This window comes from Abrus precatorius, unplaced genomic scaffold (genome assembly GCF_003935025.1).
Source record: "Abrus precatorius isolate BTA unplaced genomic scaffold, Abrus_2018 Scaffold2, whole genome shotgun sequence".
Classification (NCBI taxonomy): Eukaryota; Viridiplantae; Streptophyta; class Magnoliopsida; order Fabales; family Fabaceae; genus Abrus; species Abrus precatorius.
The window spans coordinates 15,996,057-16,020,004 of NW_020874362.1; the positions used below are offsets into that span (position 1 = coordinate 15,996,057).

At 34.5% G+C, this 23,948-nt stretch overlaps 3 protein-coding genes across 5 annotated transcripts; 2 read left to right on the plus strand and 1 right to left on the minus strand.

Moving 5' to 3' along the window:
- The first annotated feature begins 5,296 nt into the window (after window positions 1–5,296).
- LOC113858247 (syntaxin-22-like) lies at window positions 5,297–8,928 on the plus strand. 2 transcript variants are annotated; one of them, XM_027490781.1, is made up of 7 exons: window positions 5,297–5,670; window positions 6,336–6,429; window positions 6,625–6,764; window positions 7,029–7,103; window positions 7,736–7,893; window positions 8,003–8,103; window positions 8,500–8,928. In XM_027490781.1, the coding sequence occupies exons 1-7, from the start codon at window positions 5,483–5,485 to the stop codon at window positions 8,563–8,565; spliced, it is 822 nt and encodes a 273-aa protein (XP_027346582.1). In that variant the 5' UTR covers window positions 5,297–5,482; the 3' UTR covers window positions 8,566–8,928. The 2 variants fall into 2 exon arrangements, with proteins under 2 accessions (XP_027346582.1, XP_027346583.1); XM_027490782.1 differs by having other exon boundaries at window positions 6,637–6,764; window positions 8,500–8,871.
- Window positions 8,929–9,986: 1,058 nt separating this feature from the next.
- On the minus strand, window positions 9,987–20,418 carry LOC113858947 (phosphatidylinositol-glycan biosynthesis class X protein). Its single transcript, XM_027491756.1, has 5 exons — window positions 20,242–20,418; window positions 17,918–18,029; window positions 11,054–11,444; window positions 10,775–10,932; window positions 9,987–10,317 (listed from the first exon to the last, which is right to left on the minus strand). The coding sequence occupies exons 2-5, from the start codon at window positions 18,020–18,022 to the stop codon at window positions 10,024–10,026; spliced, it is 948 nt and encodes a 315-aa protein (XP_027347557.1). The 5' UTR covers window positions 18,023–18,029; window positions 20,242–20,418; the 3' UTR covers window positions 9,987–10,023.
- Window positions 20,419–21,274: 856 nt separating this feature from the next.
- LOC113858680 lies at window positions 21,275–23,591 on the plus strand. 2 transcript variants are annotated; one of them, XM_027491406.1, is made up of 7 exons: window positions 21,275–21,518; window positions 21,594–21,683; window positions 21,776–21,930; window positions 22,052–22,172; window positions 22,483–22,602; window positions 22,690–22,760; window positions 22,861–23,591. In XM_027491406.1, the coding sequence occupies exons 1-7, from the start codon at window positions 21,411–21,413 to the stop codon at window positions 23,093–23,095; spliced, it is 900 nt and encodes a 299-aa protein (XP_027347207.1). In that variant the 5' UTR covers window positions 21,275–21,410; the 3' UTR covers window positions 23,096–23,591. The 2 variants fall into 2 exon arrangements, with proteins under 2 accessions (XP_027347207.1, XP_027347208.1); XM_027491407.1 differs by having other exon boundaries at window positions 21,409–21,518; window positions 22,690–22,738; window positions 22,861–23,087.
- The last annotated feature ends 357 nt before the right edge of the window (window positions 23,592–23,948 follow it).

Below are 23,948 nucleotides of genomic sequence, written 5' to 3' on the forward strand. Positions count from 1 at the left end.
TTCACTCTAAAAAACCGTGAGCCTCCCACTCTTTCTCTCAAAATCATTTCAAGTCCCATTCTCTCCATTTTCTTCAAAGAAACCGAGACCCTCTCTCCCTAAATCTCTTCAAAATTTCTCATCTTCTCAACCTCTCAAGACAAGTCAAGGAGCTCCAAGCTTTCACCTTTGCATCCTCTTGCTTGATTCTTCAAAATCGTGACCATTTCTTCAAGGAGGTAAGTTTTCTCACTCCTTTTTCCTTCTTTGATTTGAAGAACCTTGGAAGCCTAACACCAAAAGCTCCTAAAACTTCCTTTCTCACTTTGATCTTAACCATTTTGAAGCTTTTCCCCTTTTCTCTTCAAAGAACCGAGGAAGACAACCTAGCCAAGAGGAGAAAGATTGAAATTTGAAACTCATCCTCTCGGTCCAGCACCTTTCTTTTGAAGAACCAGCCTAGATCAACTCCTTTTGCTCACAAATTTTTGACACATTCAAGGAAAGGGGGAGTTCTCACCATTGATGTGTTTGCATGTCCATTTCTTGGCTGTTTTTGCTCATTTTCCCTTTGAAAAATAGTGTATATTGGACTGCATGTTTGAAGAACTTCAAATCTGAACTTGCATGTTAAATTTTGTTCAAGAAGTGTGTGGATTTCTTGTTTGCATGCCTCGGTTACATCCTAAAGAGCTTGATTCCACTTTTAATCAACTTTGTTCCTTAAAAGCTTGAAACTTTGATGCGTGGATGTGGATTTTTCCCTTGTGCATGTTTCGATCTCTATGTCTCCTTGGAGAAATCTTTGAATTAATGATATTTCTTCCTTGAAACCATGAACCGTGAACTTGATTGACATATCCTTTCACTTGCATATTGAATTTTAACCATGAAATGCTTTGGATCCCTTTGTGCATGCCTCGGTTTCACTTTTGTTTGGCTGGATTCTTTGTTTAAAATGTCGATCTACTCTTGTAATCAATAAACCTTGGATTGCATGTGAAATGGAAGCCATTGCATGTTGATTTCAGCCCCTAAGTGTTTCGGTTTTCCCTTGGAAGTTTGAATGTCACTTGGAAATGTTGCCCCTGTTCTTGGACGATGAAACTATGTCATTGCATGTTAATTTCCTTTGTGTTACCTATTTTTAACTTGACAGAAATCTAGTGGAAAGGCTGGATAGATTTGACCTTTCATGAAAAAGACTAGCTAGCATATTGAACCACACTTTAGAAATTGAAAACCGTGCTACACTTTGTGTGATTGCATGAAAATGGTTGCTTGCTAGTTTGGATGATGGATGATTGAATTGATTGTGATGTATGTTTCTACTTGGTTTAAAAGTTTCATGCATGTGGTGCTTTGGGAATTTGTGGTGGACAAGAAAGTGAAAACTATTCACTCTCGGTTTTGATGATAAGGAATCCTAAAAGTTGTGCTTGAAATTGTGTTAATTTTGATAAATTATGGGTGATAAGGATTGTATAATGATAGGGTGTGTTTGCTGTTTGCACCTGGATTCGTGAGTATTAAGATGAATCATGCATCATGTTCATTCCATTATATAAGGAGTAAAAAGGAAAAAAAAAAAATCAAGTGCAGCCCTTTTTGATGGAAAGTTTACCAAACTAAAAAGATAGTAATTAAAGGTATGAAGATGGTAATTAAAGGTCTGGACATAGTAGTTAATTGATAAAAGTCATTCTTGGAAAGATCTCACTATTAGCTACTTAATAGAACCCATCGCGTGAGGACTTAATATTAATAAACCTAAAGAGAGCTAGAACTAAACTAAGTAACCTTGAATTAAATAGGTAATCGGGAATCAATATAAGTAATTATAAAATAACCAAATGGAAAAACTAGAGAGAAAGAGGAAAGTGGAAACAATTCATATTTACGTAGGAAGTAGTATAGTTAATAGCGAGGGAAATGATAAAATGAGCAATGGTAATATAGTAAATTATTATAATAGAATTGGGTGAGGAAAATCTGAGTGGGTTATGTCAAAATTACTGAATTTATGTGTTGAGAAGTAGTGGATGTGTATTGATGGGATTGGAAACTCGTATGTAATTCCTAAACCTTGTTGTTTAACAAATTTATGCTGGATGAGAAAGTGAATAATGATTGAGCAGGCCTTGTGAGGGCTTTGATTCTGTGCTTGAATTCCTTGTGATCCAAGATTGAGAAAACATTGGGGAGAGAAAAGAAAATCATGCTCCATGCATCATAACATTTCTTTGGAACGACTTGATGGCATAACAGAGGCACAGCTGTAGGTATTGGAGGTTCGGTCCCGAGTAGACCTACGGGGCTGGTGAAAGGGGGAACAATCGACCTAGATGGCGCAGTAGAGCTCTCTGTGGCCGGGTCGTGACCCTACTTGCAAGCCTTAGCCAAACCCGACAAGAACTCCACATCCTAGGGTCGTTGAGGTCCATTCCCGAAGAGACCCAGTTTGGGGCCAGCACCAATTTGAGTGTTTTTGAATAAATGATACAAATTCTTTTCTGTGCAATTGTGATGTAGGGAATGGAGTCCTCCGATCGCCACACGACTTGGATATGAAATTGTTAACTCTACACTAAATGCTGGGCAAGTCGCTGGCAGTAGAGTAAGGGATCCCCATGCATACCAAATGCATTAAAATGAAAATTTGAGGGATGGATAGCGAGAAAAGAAACTTGCATTCATGCATCATGTGCATTATTAGTTTGATGAACCTAGGAATTTTCTATGGGAAGTATGAACTGACTTATATTGTATCGATGTTTGTTTTGAGACTTGATAATGATGTGGTTTGGGTGATGGTGTGAAAAGCCACCTTCCTTGGGGTACGACTATTGGGTGTTTGTTTGTGTTTGGAGAACTCACCCCTGTTTGTGTGTGTTGTTGTACTTTTGTATATGCCTTATACAGATGACCAGCTTCCGAGTGAAGGTATGGATCCTACCATCTGAGGAGGACGTTTGGGTGTTCGACGTGGCAGCACAGCAAAGCATCTTCCATGGAATGGCACGAGTGATTCATGGACAGGATGTCGGACACTCATGGACCACCCACTTTATGGTTGACACCCCCATCGAGCTTGTTTTCTCTACCCCACCTGGAGATTCTCACCTACCTTATCCTTCCCTTGCAGCTACTCCTTCTCCCATGTCTGTTGATCCCCGCACTCCCAGTTCTAGACCAGTACCTGCACCTGTACCATTCCCTACTGAGGATCCTACTCCACCCCCTGTGGCCACTAAGAGAGATGTTCATATGGCAGAACCCTCAGTGAAGAATGATGATGTACTACCCCACATGCTCCCTACCTACCCAAACACCTATTCGCCCTTCACTACCGACCATTTGCCATCTCATACTACTGGATGGATTGAAGAGGACACTGAGGACGCTGCCTCTTCTAGCTCTGCTTCCCCGACATCTTCTGAGGAGTCTGATCCCATTGAGGATTATTCACCTTATGAGTGATGTTTGTTGTTGTTTTTGTCCTAGTAGGGACTGCTCTTAGGGCGTTTGGTTTACTTATGTTGCTATTCTGTTTGATGTATTGGATTAATGTTTGTTGCTCTCGACATTATCTGAACATTTTACTATTTCTGCTAAACTGATGTTTAAACACCTTGAGGTACCTTTATGTCATGAGTTATGTTTATCTTTATCCCACTGTGTGGTTGAAATTGGGAAGTGAAATGATGATTGTCTATGGAATTACGGAATATTAATTGTGTGATTGAAACTCTCTATGAAGAGAAAGCTTATGTTCGTGCAAAAGAAAAAAAATCCTACTATTTTTAGGCGTCACACTTATGGTGTGTTGCTCTCGTGTTCCATTATCCCATAGTTTTTTCCACCTTCAAAATGTTTGAGTTTCTTAATAATCCTCAAAATGAGTCATCTCTTTTATGGAAATTATTAACCTGGTTTCAACCTATTCCAATTTGGAAAAGACATCCAATCAAAAATGGAAAGACTATCCATTTGGAAAGAGATCAATTTACCACCATCAGAATATCCAAGAAATGTTACAGTTGTGATCATTCATAGACCTTACTTTGGACATCTAACTACTAAGTTCCTTTATACCTAGAATTAAGTTAGATTTTGGAATACATATGGAAGTATAAAGGATGTATTTGAACTAGAAAGATCACATTTTCACTAGGTAGATTTAATTACCTATCTTCATGTAATTAATGGAACTCAGGAAGAAATGATCAAAGTAAATTCCACTTGATCAAGTCTAAAACCTATGGACATCATTTGCCCTCCAAATCCTCATGATGATAACATATGGAATAAGTTTCAACAAGTGGTTCCACCTTTTGTCTCTTCTAGTCTTGCTTTTGGAAATTGAGAAAGAGAAGGACATGTCATTATACGTGATGAAGTTGAATCATCACCAACTGATACAGTAATGGATTCTCAAGATCCTTATTACTTAATAATGGATCAAGAAGGATGGGATACTAATGACGATCCAAATCTTTGTCCTAGTCATGAAACTATTTTCAAGGACTAAAGAATCTTTGATAAAGCCACTTTTTGTAACAAAGCATCTTTATATATTATGTTTTTAGTGTGACTCATGTGTACCAAAAACTTTATGTTTTGTTAGTTGTTTAAAGTCTTTTTATAAAAGGTTAGAATCTTATCCAAACTTTTGTCATGTAATAATTATATATGTTTTTTATCCTTTATATAAGAAGGAACTCTTGCCCTTTAGAGGCAGACTAAACTGAAATAAAACTTGTGTTTCCATATATCATGAGGTCTTTCTAAGTTTCAATTTTAAATTAAACTGACAGATCCATTAATTACTAATTATTAACTTATCAGAATATGTTGTGTTTTATTTTTTAAAAAATAAATATTAAATACGAATATATATTTATTATTTTAAAAGTGAAAAAAATTATTTATTATTTATTTTATAAAATAAATATTAGAAAGATAATATATAAAAAGAATATGATAAAATTTACATTCATATAAATATTAAAATAATATTAATGAATGAATCAAACAAAACAAAATTACATATAACAAAGGTTAAAACAACTCTTATTATTTTATGATAAAATAAATTAAAATTTTCTATATACTATTTTAATTATAACAACTCTTCTTACCTTAAAATAAGAGCAACCTTTCTTCCACTAAATTTTTTATATAAAAATATTCATTCATTCGTATTCATATTCATATTTCATGTTAAAATAAAATTTTGATTGTGACCCTATTCAAATCTGCCACGTGTCCCCAACGTCAACGTAGGAAATTAGAATTTAGAAGCAATAGCAGAGACCCAGGGAAGAAACTACCTCACCGAATCCCAATCTTCCCTTCTCTTTTTCTTGCCTTGCCCTAATTCCCCATATTCCGGTTGGTCTTTTCTTCTCTTCTATTCTCTTCCCAGATCCCGGCCTTTCAACTTTCTCAGGAAAATTCTACCCGATTTTCTCGAGAAAGTGAAATCGCAAGAAGAAGAATCATGAGTTTTCAGGACATCGAAGCTGGCCAGCCCTTCGGTTCCAGGCGCGGCTTGATCAATGGGAAGCAAGACCCCACGCAAGCCGTGGCCGCCGGAATATTCCAGATCAACACCGCCGTATCCACCTTTCAGAGACTCGTCAACACTCTCGGAACCCCCAAAGATACCCCTGAGCTCCGCGAAAAGCTGTTAGTTCCTTTTATTCGTCACAATTTCGATCCTATTCATTCAATTGAAAACAATATTTTCTTTTTTTTTATTTTTCCTACGCAGAGTTAAATAAAAGCTTTTTTCTCTTATTAATTAAAATTCCGTTGCGGAATTTCGGCGCTATCTCTTGATTCAGCTGAATTGCCCTTCGAATTATGAAAATTCAAGGGCGATCGTTTTCGTAAAGAGGCTGTCGATGCTCGAAATCGTGAAGAATTTAAACGATGGGTTTTCTTGTTATAATTTTCGTGTTTTTTTCTCTATTGAATTGCAAAGGACTTTTTATTTTATTTATTTGTTTATTTTTTGGGAGATGCATGTTAACTTGCTTGGGAATTTTATTTTATTTATTTATACTGGAAAAGTAATCAAAATTTCTGTTTCTTATACTTTGATTGAGCCCCTGTTTCCTCTGCTTGTGTTTTTAATCGGGATAAAGATATAGTAGTGATATCTGAATTTTTCATATCAGAAACAGGACATGCTGTGTAATAGAGCATACAGTGATTTTCCCCGTACTCTTAATGTTTTGAATAGTTATACTATTATAAATGAAACTTACGCCAGGCCATGATTTAAAAGTAGATAATTAACAAAGCCAAGGGGTGTTGTGAACTTGTATATTAATTTTTTAAACATGCAGACACAAGACAAGACTGCATATTGGGCAATTGGTGAAGGATACATCAGTTAAACTTAAGCAAGCTAGTGACATTGATCACCATGCTGAAGTCAATGTAAGTTTGGGCCTTTATCTTGCATTGTACCACATCTGAATGTGCAAATCAGTTTGCTTATATGGTCTCAGTCTCTGACTATTTAGCTTCAATTTTTAATGAATACTGCAAAGGTTTGTTGTAGTTGTATATTGTATTTTAGGGTGCCATGACTTCAATATCTTTTGCCTCAAAACAATTTCTTACTTTTTTCAGGCAAGCAAGAAGATAGCAGATGCTAAACTTGCAAAGGATTTTCAAGCAGTGTTGAAAGAGTTTCAGAAGGCACAACGTCTTGCAGCTGAAAGGGAAACAGCTTACACTCCTTTTGTTTCACAAGCAGTCCTTCCTTCAAGGTGCTTTATCTATTATTATTAGTCTCTAAACTTTTAGGGGCACGACTGTGCTCCTCCTTTGTTTTTGAATGTGTGGTTTATGTAGAATGTGAACTGTTTCTGAATAATGAAGAGTAGGTTAGTTTTACAATACTTCGTTTGTAATTGGCTTTTTGGTGATCAATTGTGCTTCTTTAATCATTTTCAGTGATTTATTGTTGGTATTAATTCTGATCACTATTGCATACAACAATTACGACATGGGCTTTTCTTTCTGGCTTGCAGCTATACAGCTAGTGAAGTAGATGTTGGTTCTGATAAGACTCCAGAACAGCGAGCCCTACTTGTGGAATCAAGGAGGTGATTTCTCATATCCTATTGGTAGTAAATCAATGATTTCCAGACATATTTTCATGAGATCATTGCATTGTTTTCAATTAGAGATTCTGCCCCGATATTAAATTTGCTATATTATATAAAATTGATATATGGTGAAACAAGCAACACTTCAAAATGTAATTTTATCATTTGTCAATTATCAGTATTAATCATTTGAAAACTTATGTTAGGCTGAAAAAGAATTAATTTCTTTTTTCTTTTTGGTGGTTCAAAGGAGTTGGCAATGTGAATCAACCCTCTCTATGTTGTTAAATTTGATGGAAAAGTGAACATGAATTATTTATCAGAAAGGGCTATTTCCAATTTAACCTGCTACATTTAGTACCTCTGCCCTTGCACGGTCATCTGCAAAGTACTATTTTGCTGTCAAAAGAATTGATACCAAAAGCTCTCTATCTCTCCCTCTCGCTCCCCCCCTCTCTGTTTTTATCTTCTATATTATTCTGTGGTGCAATGTAGGTGGTGGCATTATAAATGGCAAGATTCTCATGTGTCACTAAATTAGATGAACAACTGAGCTTTCATTTTATCAATTTGTGTTATGAGAAAAGTCTAGTTTTCAAATTCACCATCTTGCATTATTCTTGCTGCAGGCAGGAGGTTTTGTTCTTAGATAATGAGATTGCTTTCAATGAGGCTATCATTGAGGAAAGGGAGCAAGGAATTCAAGAAATACAGCAGCAAATTGGTGAAGTTAATGAGATTTTCAAAGATCTTGCTGTGCTTGTCCATGAGCAAGGAGCTATGATTGGTAACTTACATCTTTCCCTTTTGTTTTACATGTATCTTTAAATTGCAGTATGAATTTATTTTTCTGTACTTGTTTATGTTATCTGATGCCTCAAATTTTCGTTTTGTAGATGATATTGGCTCCAACATTGAAAACTCTCATGCAGCAACTGCACAAGCTAAATCTCAACTTGTAAAAGCTTCAAAAACCCAAAGATCAAATTCGTCTTTGGTAACATAATTTTTCTTTTGCAATTATATTACTCTGTCTAAGTCTAAACCTGTTTCCATGACATAAATTTATTCTATATACGGAATCTCCTGAGTAAATATATTCTAAGAGGAATGGCTTAAGGGCCAAAAAATGGGGATTGGCATAAATCAGTATAGGTGATCTATGGTTTATCAGTTTGCATATTGCATACTAGTTTGTTTTGTTTTGGGAGAGGGCATATTTCATCATGGCACGAGTGGGTAGGGAAGGGGCTGGGAAGTAGTGCTTGATGGAATAACTAATACAGATTTCTACCATCTTGATCTTTGTTCACACCTATTTTTTTATTTTTTTTTTCCTTTGAAAGCTGTGTATTTTCCTTTGTTAATCTTGTGTTCTCTTTTATTTCTGAAGACATGCTTGCTTTTGGTGATATTTGGGATTGTGCTTCTCATCGTGATCATAGTTCTTGCTGCTTAGTCAAAGATTGTCACAATTCCATTATGGAAGCAAATGCATATATACAGAGCAGCAAATAGTATCTCCCTTGCTGATGATGTCACTTGATTGGTGTTTTCCCGGGTCTCATGGTTCACTCGCATCTGATTCAGTACATGATGTGGGAATTTCCATAATTTTGTTGTGGGGTGTTTTGTTCTCTCTCTATGTTAGTGTTTGGGGTTTTGAGGATGTGTCACGGATTATGGTATAAGCTCTCTCGTTTCTTTAATTAAAAAAATATTAATTCTTTGATTTTCCTTCACTTGTAAATGCAAATCCTAAAACAGGCAGTGCTGATGACTCTTCAGCAAAACCTTCATATATGATAATCTGTTTTCTTTTCCAAAATTGGAATTTTATGTTGTATATAAGAAAAAATGAAAATGGATGTAAATGATGACTTAGATAGGTAATTGCAAGTTGTTCGTAATGATACTTCTATGCTAAGCGAAGTTGTTCATCTATGTCTTTTAAAAGCCAGAAACGTGATAAGGAGGGGTGGAAAATTGCTAATTGGTAGAGATTTCTTTGTTTGTGCTGGTAAAATGGATCCTTCTAGGACTGCCCAATCGCTGTAGAATCATTGAAGATTAATAAATTATGTAGTAAACTGGCTTAACTTATATGTCGAATTCCAGTGAATATTGCTATCTTTTATCGTCAATGTCGCTATCTTTACTCACGAGTTTCCTAGCAATTTCTGTAAGGTTCATTCCGAAAGCGACCTTGTAACCAATTGGTAGTAACTGTTATTATGTGCAATTTCCCTCCAGCCGTAGTGGCTAGGTTATCTTCAGATTATTTGCTTTCATGCAGCAATATTTCGACAAAAGTTGGGAGTACATTTCCCGCACATTCGTTGTCTTTCTGTTTGGTTTGTATTTTAATACAATTATGTTAAAATAATTAATTTCACGAGAATTGCTTGACGTTAAAAGAGTTTATTTGTGGTCAAACAATAAAAAATATGTTATGGGACTATGGTAAGTGTGAAAATATAAGAATTTTATCAAACAAATACGGCCTTGCACAATCTTCACGTGCATAAAATTGTACCTGAGTGAATGTGCAAACTTTTCCTACACTTATGTGACAATCACTTTTAACTCTAACTAAATATTCAAATCAACTAACTACTTTCAACACAGTAGACATCGATTGTACATTTATATGCGAAAGTGAAAATTTAAAAATTTAGACTAGCAAAGCATAATAAAGAAGTATGAAAACATATTTTTTGAAAAAAGGCACCTTGTATACACCCTTTTTTTCCACCTGTGAGCAATTCAGAAAGAACTGCTGTTATATTTGGTGTTATGGAAGACAAGCAATTTTTTTTTTAACTTTTGACTATTGAGAAAATACTCCACAGATAAATTTAACAAATACGAATGTTTACAGCCACTCGAGAAAAAAAAAATGCATTTCAAAAAACCTTTACGATTGTTTTAAATATTTGTTCAGTCTACTACTAGAATAATATAATGATACAACAACAATTACTAGAGTTGATAACAAGGCTGAAATAAATGTAACAGCAGAAACGAGATCAGCATGCGCCATTTTTCCAGAAGCTATTCTCCAAACAATACGAGTATCATACAGATTAGCATCATCCTTTTCCAATTTGAACAAGCAATTGCGATTTTCCAACTTTTCCAGTGTGCTGCAGTGCACCAACATATCCGGGGCACCAAATTCAACAGGCGTGTAGCCACTTTCATTCAAAGGCTACAAAATAAAAGAGAAAGAAACGAATTGAGGCAGAATTGCAGTCTACCTGCTAAAGGACAGCATTTAGTAATATGATAGACAGCAAAAATTAATGAGTAGGCCAGTCATATACTTAGTTAAGTTTCAGTTAGGAGGAGTTAATTATGTTTCTGTTAGGAGGCTATAAAATAAGGATAGACCAAGACATTCTTTCTTTCTCTCCACATTTCTCTGATCCAGTTTCTATCATAATACTAGTATAGGACTATCAACATTAGCATTAATTGATAATAAAAGTAATTAGACAGGGTATATGTTGCATAGAATCATTTTGTTCTCTAGTTGAAGCAATTATCATATGGTGATGGTGTCTTCAAAAGATATGTACCCTCCTTACTTTGCAAAACATTAGATTAAAATAAAGGGCAAGTTTATCTGAAAATCACATCAAGATAATTGAATCATATAGCCTTACTTGATATCGTGCATGCAATGGAAGCTCTATGTTGATATCAGTTGGTTCTAGTAATATATTTGGGTCAACATTTAAGTGGATTTCAACAGCAGATCGATTGGACAAGAACGAAGGCAGCTCCAGATTTGTATCGCCAAAGACAGCTATATCACTGAACACTGCAATAAAAAGTTTTATTGACTTGAAGATACATGGAAATATTCCTGAAATTAAAAAGTAGATTTATTTTTTTTTCCTCTTTTTCTCTTTATATCTGAAAGGCAGGTGGAGAGTACTTACCACCACGCTGAACAAGATGTTGTAACTCAAACAGATCAGCAAAAACTCCAGAAGGCAGTCTTTCAATAATTATGAATTCACATGAGTAGCTTACAATTTCAGACAAATATTTTGACTGTTGGGGTTGGAATTTAATTGATGTGTCTACACATCTGTGTGAACCTTCACCAATAAGATTGCGTTTTAGATCTGATAATCTCAGCCTAAAGTTATGGTTATCTGGAAGCACTTCACACAAACTAGAAGTGACTTTCTGAGACATGAAATTTTCAAAATCTGAATCATGTAAGTTCGTATATCTCTCATAAAACGATTGCATCAGAAACTTCTGGGTGAGAGAAAAAGCTTGAGAATTTCTGATATTGGAGTTAGAATTTGGAGAACTCACCACCTGAAAATGCAAGATATTATTTGTCATAATTCAAAGAAAAGAAACATGATATGGACGTACTTTTGCATATGAGGAAGGTCAAACTAAGCAGGATAAAGGTTACAATTCGGCAAGATTAATGCAGACTATTGTGATACTGAATACTGATATCTATCAAAGAGCATTTGCATTCAAATGTTTATCTAAACTAAAGAAAATGATAAGCCAGCTTACCCGGATTTATGCATATAAGCTGTCAATGTCAAATTTTGCACTAAATAATGTTGCAATTTTTTTTCCTTCTTTTTGATAGGAAAATATTTAATAGAGAAAGAGACAAGTTAAAATTACATTACACAATATGCTCCAAAAGAAAGAAAACAAACACAAAAGCAAACAAAGCCGAATAAATAATGCTGTAGGGCCATCCAATCTCTGTTCACATCTTAAATGATTATGGAATTTAATGCTCTCAAGCCCAACAAACTTTTTGAAGGGAAAAATCCACCTTTGATATGCACTATCAGTATATAATGTATTGTAATTCTTGTTACATCCATGTTTAGGTACCTTTTATGTGTATTTTCAAGTTGAACACAAAAGAGAAAGGAGCTACCAGGAAAAGAACCAAGTATACCCATCAATCATTTAACAAAAAAATATATTTTTAGAAACAGCATTTTGTTCTTCTGTTTCTTTTTCTATTTTTATTATTTTGGTGTATTGCAGTTGCACTATAATTGCACAATGAGATGAAATTCATCACTGTTACTATTTTTAGGATAAGAGAATAGTAGAATTGAAAATTGATAGATCTCTCTCAGTTATGTTGATGTATGAGCAATTAATAAGCCAAAACAGCAATTACTTGGAACGAGTCTGATAAGGCCCCATTCCTAAGTGCGTCAGTTGAGCCTTTGGCCCATGTAGGGAAATCCAATCCCAAGCAGCTGTTGGTGTATTCACGAAGGAAGAGAAGAGGAGCTGACATGGCATGAGAGATTTGGGGAAGGCAGTTAGAGGAGAGAGAAAGAGAAAATAAGAGATATTTCTGTTATATAGGAATCATGAGTGATCAGGGGTGATCATTCTGTTTTTGTTGCATTTGGGTAGAAGAAACATATTTGTTTTTCTATTAGGAGCACTGCTCTAGACAGTAAGGAGTCTTTCTCCTTTCCATATGTTCTTTCTTGCAATGAATACAGAATCACAATTATTCTCTTCCTCTTTTCTTTGTTCTATTTCATATTTGCTGTTGGAAACTGTATTAGAGTCATGTTAGGGTTCAGAGATAAAATCAAGTTAAGGATTGAAGAAAAAGATGGTTTTATTGATCACTAGAAAGAAAAAGGATTACAGAAGAATCCCCCAAAGCTAACAGCTCCTAAATAGATAATGAAATACTCCCCAAAACAACTAACAAAATCAATAATACCCTCATAAAAAAACTAACTCTATTTATAGAATCTGTCTTAACAGCTAGCAATATGAACAAACTAATTGCATTATCAATACTAACAAACTAACTAACAAGCCAAGATAAGAGAGAGAATTGGTATAGGTTGCAAGATTCCAGCAGGGGAAGCTACGTCATACTTATTTCTTTGGCAAGTGTCACAAATCTATACAAACTCCTTGACCCTCTTCTTCATACCAATCCAATAGACATTTCCAGCCAAATGCTAATAAGTTCTTAACAAACCAAAATGCCCTCTTGTATTGGAAGAGTTGCAATAAATTTGGAATTATAGAAAAAGTCACAAAGAGTATAAATCTGCCATGATAGTATAGGATTCCTCCCTTGAAGGAATACCCAGGTCTGGAATTTGGTTCCTGAATAATTTCTTGCAAGAAAGAAACCTCATGACTTCCTTTTGTATAACAGCAAGTTGCTGCCACTAAGGAAAAGAAATTGAAGTTGCCAAACTCTGTGTCTCCTTTTCAAGACAAGGCATCGGAAGCCTTATTGGTACAACCAATTCTGTAAATCACCTCAAACTAAAAGCCTAACAGCTTTGGTATCCAGCATTGCTGGTCAACAACCACATAAATCACTCTCTATTGCAGCAATTGTCTCAAATTGCATTGATCCGTGTAGACCAAAAACTTCCTTTCCAAGAGATAATGCTTCCAATGTAGGATGACAAGAATCATAGCTATCAATTCTTTCTCATATATTGATTTAGCCAAGTACCCCTCAGACAAGGTCTTGTTAAAATACATTGTTGGTCTACCTTGCTGCATAAAAACAGTGCTAAGACTGCTAACAGAGATATTACATTCAATCTCAAACCTCCTCCAAATTAGCAAATGTAAAAACAGAATCTATCACCAAAGCTTCCCTCAAAGAATTAAATAACTTCTTTGCAGTGGGTCCCCTATATTTTCATCATTCACGTGTCTAGTCCCCTCTCCACGCAACTCCTCGTGCAGCTGGTTTTCCGTCACCCTAGCAGTGCTCATCTTCTGTATCTCTCTCAATAATTCTTGTTACATGACGTACATCTCCCTCATAATCCAAAAGTGCCTTTTGCAAAGCTTCAATATTCTAAATCTTAGATTCAAGATCCTCTACTCTCTCGTTCATCCTTGTTGATATAGGGAATGAATCCGACAGGTCAGACCAATTGTTAAGGTTCAAAGATAAAATCAAGGTAAGGATTGAAGAAAAAGATGGTTTTATTGATCACTAGAAAGAACTAGGATTACAAAAGAATCCCCCAAAGCTGACAGCTCCTGAATAGAGAATGAAATTCTCCCCAAAACAACCAACAAAATCAATAATACCCCTGTAAAAAAACTCTATTTATAGAATCTATTTTAACAACTAGCAATATGAACAAACTAACTGCATTATCAATACTAACAAACTAACTAACATTAGCTAAGTCTTATCCTTATCTTTTGTCTGCAGCTACCTCTTTTCCACCCTTCTTCCTTAAATAAACCTTCCACACTTATATTCTCTTATTGATATCAATCATATATTCCTCTGCCACGGTTCTAACAAGTCGTGTAAGAGGGTCAAGTATTGACAGAGGGAATTGGTGTAACAAACCAGATGGGAGTGGAGGAAATGAATATTCAGGAATCACAGAATGAAAGGGGAAGGGAATGTGTCAAATGGAAATGTTAGATGCATTGAATGTGTCAATTACTTACAAAAGTATGCATGCTTCATGATGCTTGCTTCATGTTCTCTTCCCGTGATGCTGTTTTTCTGTTACCACGGCCACCAATCATGAGTGCAATGTCTTTTCAATCTTCCCAAAGACTAGATTCTCTGTGACATATTATGGAACAATCAATAATCTGCATGAACTGTGCATTACTATGGTGCTGGTAATATGGTCATTTTGGAGGAAGTCATTTCAACTATAATGACAGAGGTTCTTATCATACACCAGTGTTGCGGCATCTGCTGTGGGGATAAAGAAGTGAATTGATAGAATCCTAATAAACATCAATGGTATGGACATATGGCACAATAGATGACAGTGACTGGGACTAAACTACATTAGTATTTGCTGGTAAAATGCCCTTGCTTCAAACCGTAACCAAGATGACACTTAGGGATGAGACGCTAGCGAATGAGTGGTGCAGATAAGGTTTTCAAGGAACTGGGAACTTGCTTGATAAACTCAATTCTTCCTGTTTATCTTGTGAGTTTTTGGGGGAATTATGTCATGATTATGATCGATATGGCTTGATCTCACTAAATTTATGGCTTGGATGCAAAATTAATAGCTCTGAAAGAAGGAGCAAAATAACAAATGATTTTGAGGCAGATCTCAACAATAAAACTCATGATTGGGAAAAAAAAATAGAGGTACGCACAGTCTGAAGCACGAATGGGCTAATGAAGCATGCCAAAAAGGTATGCATGCCGATGCTGGCACCTGGAAGGAGCATAGCCTGATGGCAAAGTATGTACAACCAGATGAACAATTGCGTTTAATGATGCATGGCCTGATACCAATAAACTACACAGCCTTGCATGATGATTCATAACCTAAAGCCAAAATATACATGACTCTATGGAAACAAGGATGAGGTGACTAAGGGGACAAGATGAGAACTAAAGTTGTAACTATTGAGAGCAATGAAAGAAAAAAGAGGCATTAGATGAATCCATAAGTTTCAACTACACAACAAAGTATATTTATATTGGTAATCATAATACAAGAGTAATTATAGAATATTCGGTTACCTAATCTAGGATTTTTAGGATTTGAATTGATTATTTCACTTATCAATTAGGTAAAATATATGGTTTCTAATACTAATTAGGGAATAAAATATCTATCTTATTAAAACTACAATCCCTTGATTTGTGGGATTTTCTAAATTATAACTAAATTGCATATTACATATTCAATACAAATCATTATAAATACACTCCCAAAATTGCATTAACTCCAACACTTAATTTTCATAATTACAAAAATAAACTTTCACTATTTTTATAATTACACATAATTACATGTATTTAACACTCAAGGTGGAGCATATAAACCATATGCACCTTATCACATATATAACTAATATAAGAACCTCTTAAGCTTGCCACATATACTGGATTTGAGATAATATGTAGGGCTACCTAATTATTACAAATAAGTGTAATTGGCATAACTTTCCAATTTCCAATTCTTTAAGCATCTGTTTCAATCAAATGAGTTCACATGTGCACGAAACTATAATCGATATCCAAGCAACCATATTTTGCTTCTTATTTTCTCAGGAAATCAAATTATCTCCAATAAAAACGTAGCACCCTAAAGTGGATCTCCTATCAATAGAAGTGTTTGCCCAATTTTCATTAAAGTAACTCATAATTCTAGTGTAACCTTTGTCTTCATACAAGAGTTATTTTCCCAATGCTCCATTGATATATTTCACAATGCAAAATACTGCATTCCAATGCCTTTCACAATGGAGTTAAGGAACTCCTATACTTCCCAATTAGTCTTCTATACTTCTCTGAATTAGAGAGAAGCTCCTCCTGATTTGATAGAAGTTTGGAATTCGAATCTATAAGAGTGCCCAAAGGTTTTAGTTAGGTAACCCCCATTAATAATTTGTCAAAGTAGATTACTTAGTTAACCCCCATTAGTAGTTAGTTAAAATAAGTTAGTTAGTTACCCATTAGTTGGTTAGTTACGTGAGTTAGTTTGAATAAGGCATGTTGCCTATAAATAAGAGGGACAGAAGGTGATTTGTGAAAGGAAATTAGAGCCTTTATGGCATTGGGAGGTGCAAACCCTTGAAGTTTTGCAGTGTGTGTTTGTAATTGGGGTTCATCCCTAATTCTTCTTAATAAGATACCTAATTCTTATCAGTTTGGTACCCAGTGACAGCAATGTACTCTTCCTTTGTAACAAGATCGTCAACATAACTTTGACCCTTAAGCCAAAATTGATGTCTAAAGTGACATAGTTGATCCTATCCAACTTATCCATAGAGAGTGAGGTGGTGACATAATTGCTAAAATTGAGTTTTCACCTTTGGAGGGGTAAGGTTAGCTATGGGTCAGTACAGAGGAGAGATAGTGGTAAATTGTACCAAACATCCCTGAGAAGACTGAAAATAGGGCAACATGCAACCCAAAATGAGCAAGCAAGGACAAATCTGGGTGGAGAAGGTCAAGGTGAATATTTATTTTTGTGTCAATACTGGCCAGAAAGTTCACCCAATGTGTCGCCACATGCCATGAGACACAGTGCAGAGAGAGAGACAGGGATCAGAAATGTTGGGCGGCGTGTGGGCTCCAGTTATAGTGAAACTTCAAGGGTGAGCCAATCTTGGGGTGCCACTTCTGATCTTGAGTTGGTTTGCTAAAAAAGTAGCTAAAAAATGGTCCATTCAACGATGAAGAGTAGTGAAGAACGAGAAAAGACTGGCCGAAAAGGAAGGTCATCCTGAAAGTATGGGTCCTAAAATGGGATTAGGAAAAAATTGCACCAATGGCCAGATGGCCCACTAGGTAGTCACAGATTAGTGTTGCCTCTTGTCAAGCTCTTGATATCATGTTAAGAGTGATGAGAAAAAACAAGAGGCATTAGATGAATTTCATGTGTTTCAATTGCATAATGAAGCATATATTTATATTGATAATCATAAATACGAGAGTTGTTACAGAATATTCAATTACCTTATTATCATAATTACAAAGATAAACTATCTTTATTACTATAATTACATGTATTTAACAGTAACCACCTTGCAGATGATCAATAGGAGTGAGGAAGGTGTGAGGTGTGAAACCTACAAGAGGGATATAATTAAAGAGAGAGAGGGAAGGAATTCAAGCAGTCATTCAATAAGGAATTCAATCTTTGTTCTTCTTTTTTGGTGAATATGATTGTAATGCTCCAATGGTTCAAATCCCTGATCTCTGTAATTGGGGTTTAGTCCCATTTTACTTGTAATTGAATACCTTGGTTCTTATCAAAGATGGAGCAGAATTATCTACAAACAATTACTTTACCAACCTGACTTGAAACTGAATCACCAAGCAAGCATCTTCCAGGTGACCATATGAATGAACTCCACACTAACAGATACGTGCAAAGTTTAATAAATCGCCACTTTGCCATGATGAAACTGGAAAAAAAAAAAGTTTTGAAGCAGTGAAAGATCAGTCACCCATCAGCTGAGTTATTAAAGAATCACTAAATCCATTTTTTTTTTTTAGTTCTTAATTCATCTTCATCTTATATGGCAACTAATCAAGGGTAAAAACCATACTAATATTCTTCAATTTTAAAAAAAAATTGATGTCTCCAAGGCTGTTGAACTATGAAAACACAGCATCATTTACATTCTGAAAACCACTAAGAACTCTGAGCATGCAATGAGGGCAGATAAATCAAATCAGTCTTTCATGCTATATACAAGGAACACAAAAACAAACAAATTTAGGTCAATCTCAAATGCAATTGGAAGGTCTGACAAAGGAAAACTAGCCCCCTTTGATATCCCTCCAGAGGAAGGGTTCTGAACAAATCAATTATGCTAATTACTAATCAGGTTAATAATTCATATAATAACAACCTATTTATTATACTTACTAAAAAGTTGAGCATTGCATTGCATCAGTTCAATTAGATGCAGATTTGGAGAGGAGGTGAATCTTTCTTATCTGATTTTTGATTTGTGTATTTTTCTGCTGTTTGTTTTGTTGATTCTCATTTAAGATAGTCCTTAAATCCTTTCTTAATGGACCATAAAAATCAACATTATTACCACTTAGACCAGGACAGTTTATGCAACTTATTAACTACCTACCACTGGTCCGCCACTTGAAATCAAACATCAATAAATTGTTCCTAACAGAGCTTCAAATAAGCATGATACAAGTGCAACAACAGGCTTCAAATAAATTGAACAATTGTTCCACAGATGAGCATGAGACAAATGCAAACAATCCATAGTAAGACAACCAAATGCAATCAGACAAAAAGCACTATGTTAGTAAAAATCCTCCAATTAGGAAAGTATACGTAAAAATAGAGTTGTCAAAAAGCCCAGCTGACCCAACCCTAACCCTAGCCCATATGGGTTAGGACTAAAAGGCTTAATAAATCAGAAGCCCATTGAGCCAGGGTTAGGATTAGGGCAGCCTTACAGGCCAAAAAATTTCAACAATTGCAAATTTTCAAGTCAAATTTAATTTCATTCCTAACCATCAATCATGCACAGCAACATCTACCTTGATTAAAAAAATTTACACTTCTAATTTCTTGCTTCCTTTCACGTAGATGAGCAAGCCAAAGCAATATCTACACTCCCTCAAGAAGCAACAATGAGAAATCTATGAAACCAATCCATCATTCATAAAGCGACACTACCAAAAGAAACCACTTAAACATGAACTTAATAAGCTGGTTGACATACCTTGCATTTTTACTAAGTGCTTTAAATACGAACTTAATATGCAAGATATAACCAAATATTTCAGAGGCAATTTAATATCAGTGCAGTAACATAATTTCTATAAACAATCTAGAGTTACATAAACTCATCTATAACAAAAAAACATCATTCTAAGTGCAAACACAACCAATTTCATGGGCTCCCTTGTCTTTTCAATGTAGGTAAGAAGCAGATAACAGCAAAATACACAAAATTAAAAGCAGAGTCATGAAAAAACGAAGACAGGGTGGATATGAAAAAACAGAGTAAATAACACCAAATAAAATATGAAATAACAGAAAAGATAGAATTTAAACAATTAGGTTGTTTTCAATGGGTAAATGGGCTTGAGACCTATTAATCTGTTAAGTGTTTCTTGCAAATAAACTTCCAAAACTGCTCCGTCATTCTGATGGTATCCAAAATCCATACACAGAAAGAACTTTAACTTTTAGAAAGACAGAAAATGAAATTGACTTATAAGACAGAAAATCCAAAATAAATGCATTCCATTTCATACAACACATGTAGAAAACTATTCTCCTTAATTTTGGGATTTTGGATAGCATTTAATCATTTTTTTTAGTTATAAAAAATTTAACCATAATCTGATTTATAAGAAATCAGAGCAGCAGCAGATAAAAGAATGAATGGACAGAGTTATTTAAACCAACAAAATAGAGATTACAATAAGACAAGATAATAAACCAGTTGAACCAATAGAAGCCTTGGAAGAGAAGTGGAGCGGAAGAAGAGCGGAGCAATGAGTCACTAGTTGAACCAGTTAAACCAAACACACACACTTAAGATCTAAATACAATTTTATACTCCAACCTATGCAGGAACAGTAATCATCAAGTTCACGTATCAGTTTTAATTCTTTAAGCATTGCTTCCAATACCTGTCGCATCTGATGAGGAGAAGCGTGGGTGCGCGTCGCCGGAGATCAGGCTCTGCACGGCGGCGAATACAAATTTGTCTTTAAACAGATCAGGCTCTTCGATAAACAGATTTCATGTTTTGATAAACAGACTTCTTAACCTTTGAATGCAAACTTTAAAAAGTGTTTCTACAAATTAACGCGTTTGTTTTGAAAAGCGCTTATAAAAACAGAAATTAAGGAAATCATACTTAAAAATTAACATAGCATATATCATAATAAACTAATAAAATTAACATTAAAAATAGAAAAACACCAGCGCAAAAACTAACAAATATTAAAAACAAACTAAAAATTCTAAAAAGTAAATAGTAAAAACAACATTAATGTATAAAATAAGTTAACATCACAACTATTAACTATTCTCATTTTCATCACTGTTAAAAAATTTAAATTAACATAAAGATCCTCAAATATTCATACTCAGATTCATACTTCCAATTTCCAATTCATAAACGAAAATTTTCTTTATATAAAATTGTTCATTTTTACTATTTTTTAACTTTTATGATATTATTTAATTTAGTTTAATATTTTAATAAAATGATTATTGACTTTATACGGTATATTTATATATTTTTTAAATTTTATCACTATTATTTTATTTTATGATCGTAATATTATCTTATTTATTATTTATGGTTGTTATAGACATATAGTGTTTCTGATATTATTATAACATTCAATGAAATAGAAATATTATATATTAAATTGATAGTAGTATATTATTACTTGTAATATTTAGTTTGAGCTTTTTAGGTTAATGTACCAATTTTATTGTAATGAATATAAAAAAGTAAATAATGAAAATATTATAAAATCAGGAAAAATCGTTTAAATACAATGAAAGTTAATTTATCATACAATAGATTGATAACTAAAGAAAGAGAGCAGCATAATAAAAAAATCAATAATATAAGATTGATGACTGAATAACAAATATATTAATTTTAATATTCAATATATAATTTAATACACAACAATATTATAATTTATAAAAGAAAAGTAAATAAAAATAGTCAGAGCTTCTCTGGCTATGTTGCTTTGGTAGCCAGAGCAGAGGCCATTGGTGCTCCATTGGAGGGGTGGGCATAGCGTTCTAAGTTTGTCTCGGCAGTAGAGAGGGAAGAATGAGTGATTCAGGCAGGGAAGAAGAAGCCCCAGACGTTTTATGCGAAATGGAAAACGTTCAAGGCCTAGTCGACGCCCTCACCGCCGTTCGTTGGAAGCGCCACCAGGTGATAATCCCCTCATGCATGCTCTTTCATCTTTCACAACCTAACTAACCAGTAACTAACTAGTAAACTACCTAGGACGCTGTGTTGGAGTTGTCTGAACACGGCATCGTTTTGATCGTCGAAGAAAGCGGTTGCCTCCAAGCCAAGGTTTATCTCAAACGAGAGGTACCCATTTCCTTAATTTCATTATTATTTATTTATTTATTTATTTTATTTCTGGATTTGTTTCTTAGTTTAGGAAACTGTGCTATTTGCAGCTATTCATTCGCTACGATTACAAGGCTCGAGGACGACCTCGTTTTGGAGTGAGTTTGGGGCTTTTCGTGGACTGCTTGAACGCCTTCTCGGTTCCTGGTCAATCAAGCGTAATTCAGATTCAATATCCAGGTCCTGACATGCAGGTTCTTCTCAAGTATGTGATTCTCACCATGCCTTTCTTTTACACTGAATGCTTATTTGAGTCCGTCTACAATGAAACAATTTTGTATAACTGTCTTGTTTGTGTCTTAAATGCACTCTCTCCACTTCGTTAGATCTGTAGATTCGCTGGATGCCAGTGTTTGTGCAGAGATCAGGACAAGGATTCCAGATACAGTTGCATGGGACTACAATTTTGAACCTGCTGGGACAAACCCTTTAACCTTTACTGTTAAGGTATGCCATAATTTTCTCATATCAAATTCAAATGCTGCTTGAATCACTTATTATCCTTCAAAGTTCCTTCGTTTTTTTACACTACATTCATAAAATAAAATTTGTTATTTATGAAATCTCCAATTTGCATTCAAATAACTTGGATGTCAATGAACCCTTTTAAATGATAAGTTAGGTTTTGTGCTTTTATTGATTCTAAATATACATTCTATGGATATACACATTTTCCTAAAATTGATTCTCGTGAAAACAACAAACATTGCTTTTTTGGTAATGTTAACTGACAATTTGATTATTAATCTACACCTAGTCTGCATCACTAAAGGAAGCTATTGAGGATCTTGAATGGCCTGGATCAAGCATCCAGATTACTCTAGAGCCTGATCCTCCTTCTGTCACATTGAGAGCTGAAGGACATGGAGACTTGCAGGTTTGTACTATTTTCAACTTATAAATGATCACATGCTGTTTGTTGATTTGAAATTTGAATTGATTATGTTCACATTTTTTTTTTCAGATAGACTTCATGTATTATGTGAATTCCGATCTCTTGGTAGCATTTCAGTGTGATCATCACACTTCTTTCAAGTATTAAGTTTTTTTCATTTAAAAACTATTATTTACATGTTAATATTGGCATTTCCCTGGCATTAAATTTATCTGTCATTTCCTTGGATTTTGTTAACAGGTACAAATATAAGTTCCTCAGAGCAACTACTTCTAATATGCCTAACAGTGTTATTAAAGAAAATAGAGGAAGTAAATTAAGCATTGGTAGAGGTGGAATGTTAAAAGTTCAGCATCTGGTGTCAATTGCCAAACCATCTGTATCGCACCCATATGTCGATTCTGTTGGCTATCAGCAGCAAGGTCGAATAGCTCACATTGAATTCTTTGTGAAACCAGAGGAAGGTGACGACTAAACAGAATGACTAGTCAAAAGAAAATTTGCCTTATTCATTACTTTTCTAACAAATCCGAAAAGCAGAGAAATCTCTTTATTAGCTCTTCCAAAATTACCAAATGACTTGTTATTAGCATGTAGATTGAAGAGGTAGATCCTTTTTATTTTGAGTTTAAAAGGAACGAGCTTGGTAAGGCCACCTACACTCTAAATAGAATCACGACAGAGTTGAACGGATTTTGAAAATTTTCAATGCCTAGTTCAAGTGGTTTATAAGGCTTTCGGGGTTTGTTAGGAATCAGCTTCTATGTGTTTGGTTAGGATGGCTTCTTTGTAATGTTTTAGGCTTCAATATGCTTGTATTACCTTGTGTATTACCTAATTCTTTGTAAATTTCTTGGTACGTTTGAGTTTGTGTGGCATAAAAAAAGAAACACATGTATCACCTTTGTTGTCATGTATTTCTAGTGTGAATTCATTTTCTTTTTTAATAAAAAGTTGCACAATTGCATAGGAGTCTCCTTAGGGCTATTACTAAATTTATCATTTGCAATTAATAAAAACTCGTTAGATGTAAGTTAAATGAAAAGTTCAGATTGAATGTAAGAGTTTTTAAACTTATACTAATGCGAAATGATCTTACTTTTATATATATATATATATATATATATATATAAACTTATCAAGTGATTATTTCTTTAAATATTTTATAATATTTTATTTTATAAAAATATGAATAAAACCTTAAGTACATTTTTTAAAATTTTTAATTTAAAATGTAGAAATAAAAACAAAAAATATGTCATTTATCTCTTCAATCATTTTCATATGCTTGTGTGTGTATGAATAAGTGTGTGTAATATCTAGTAAAT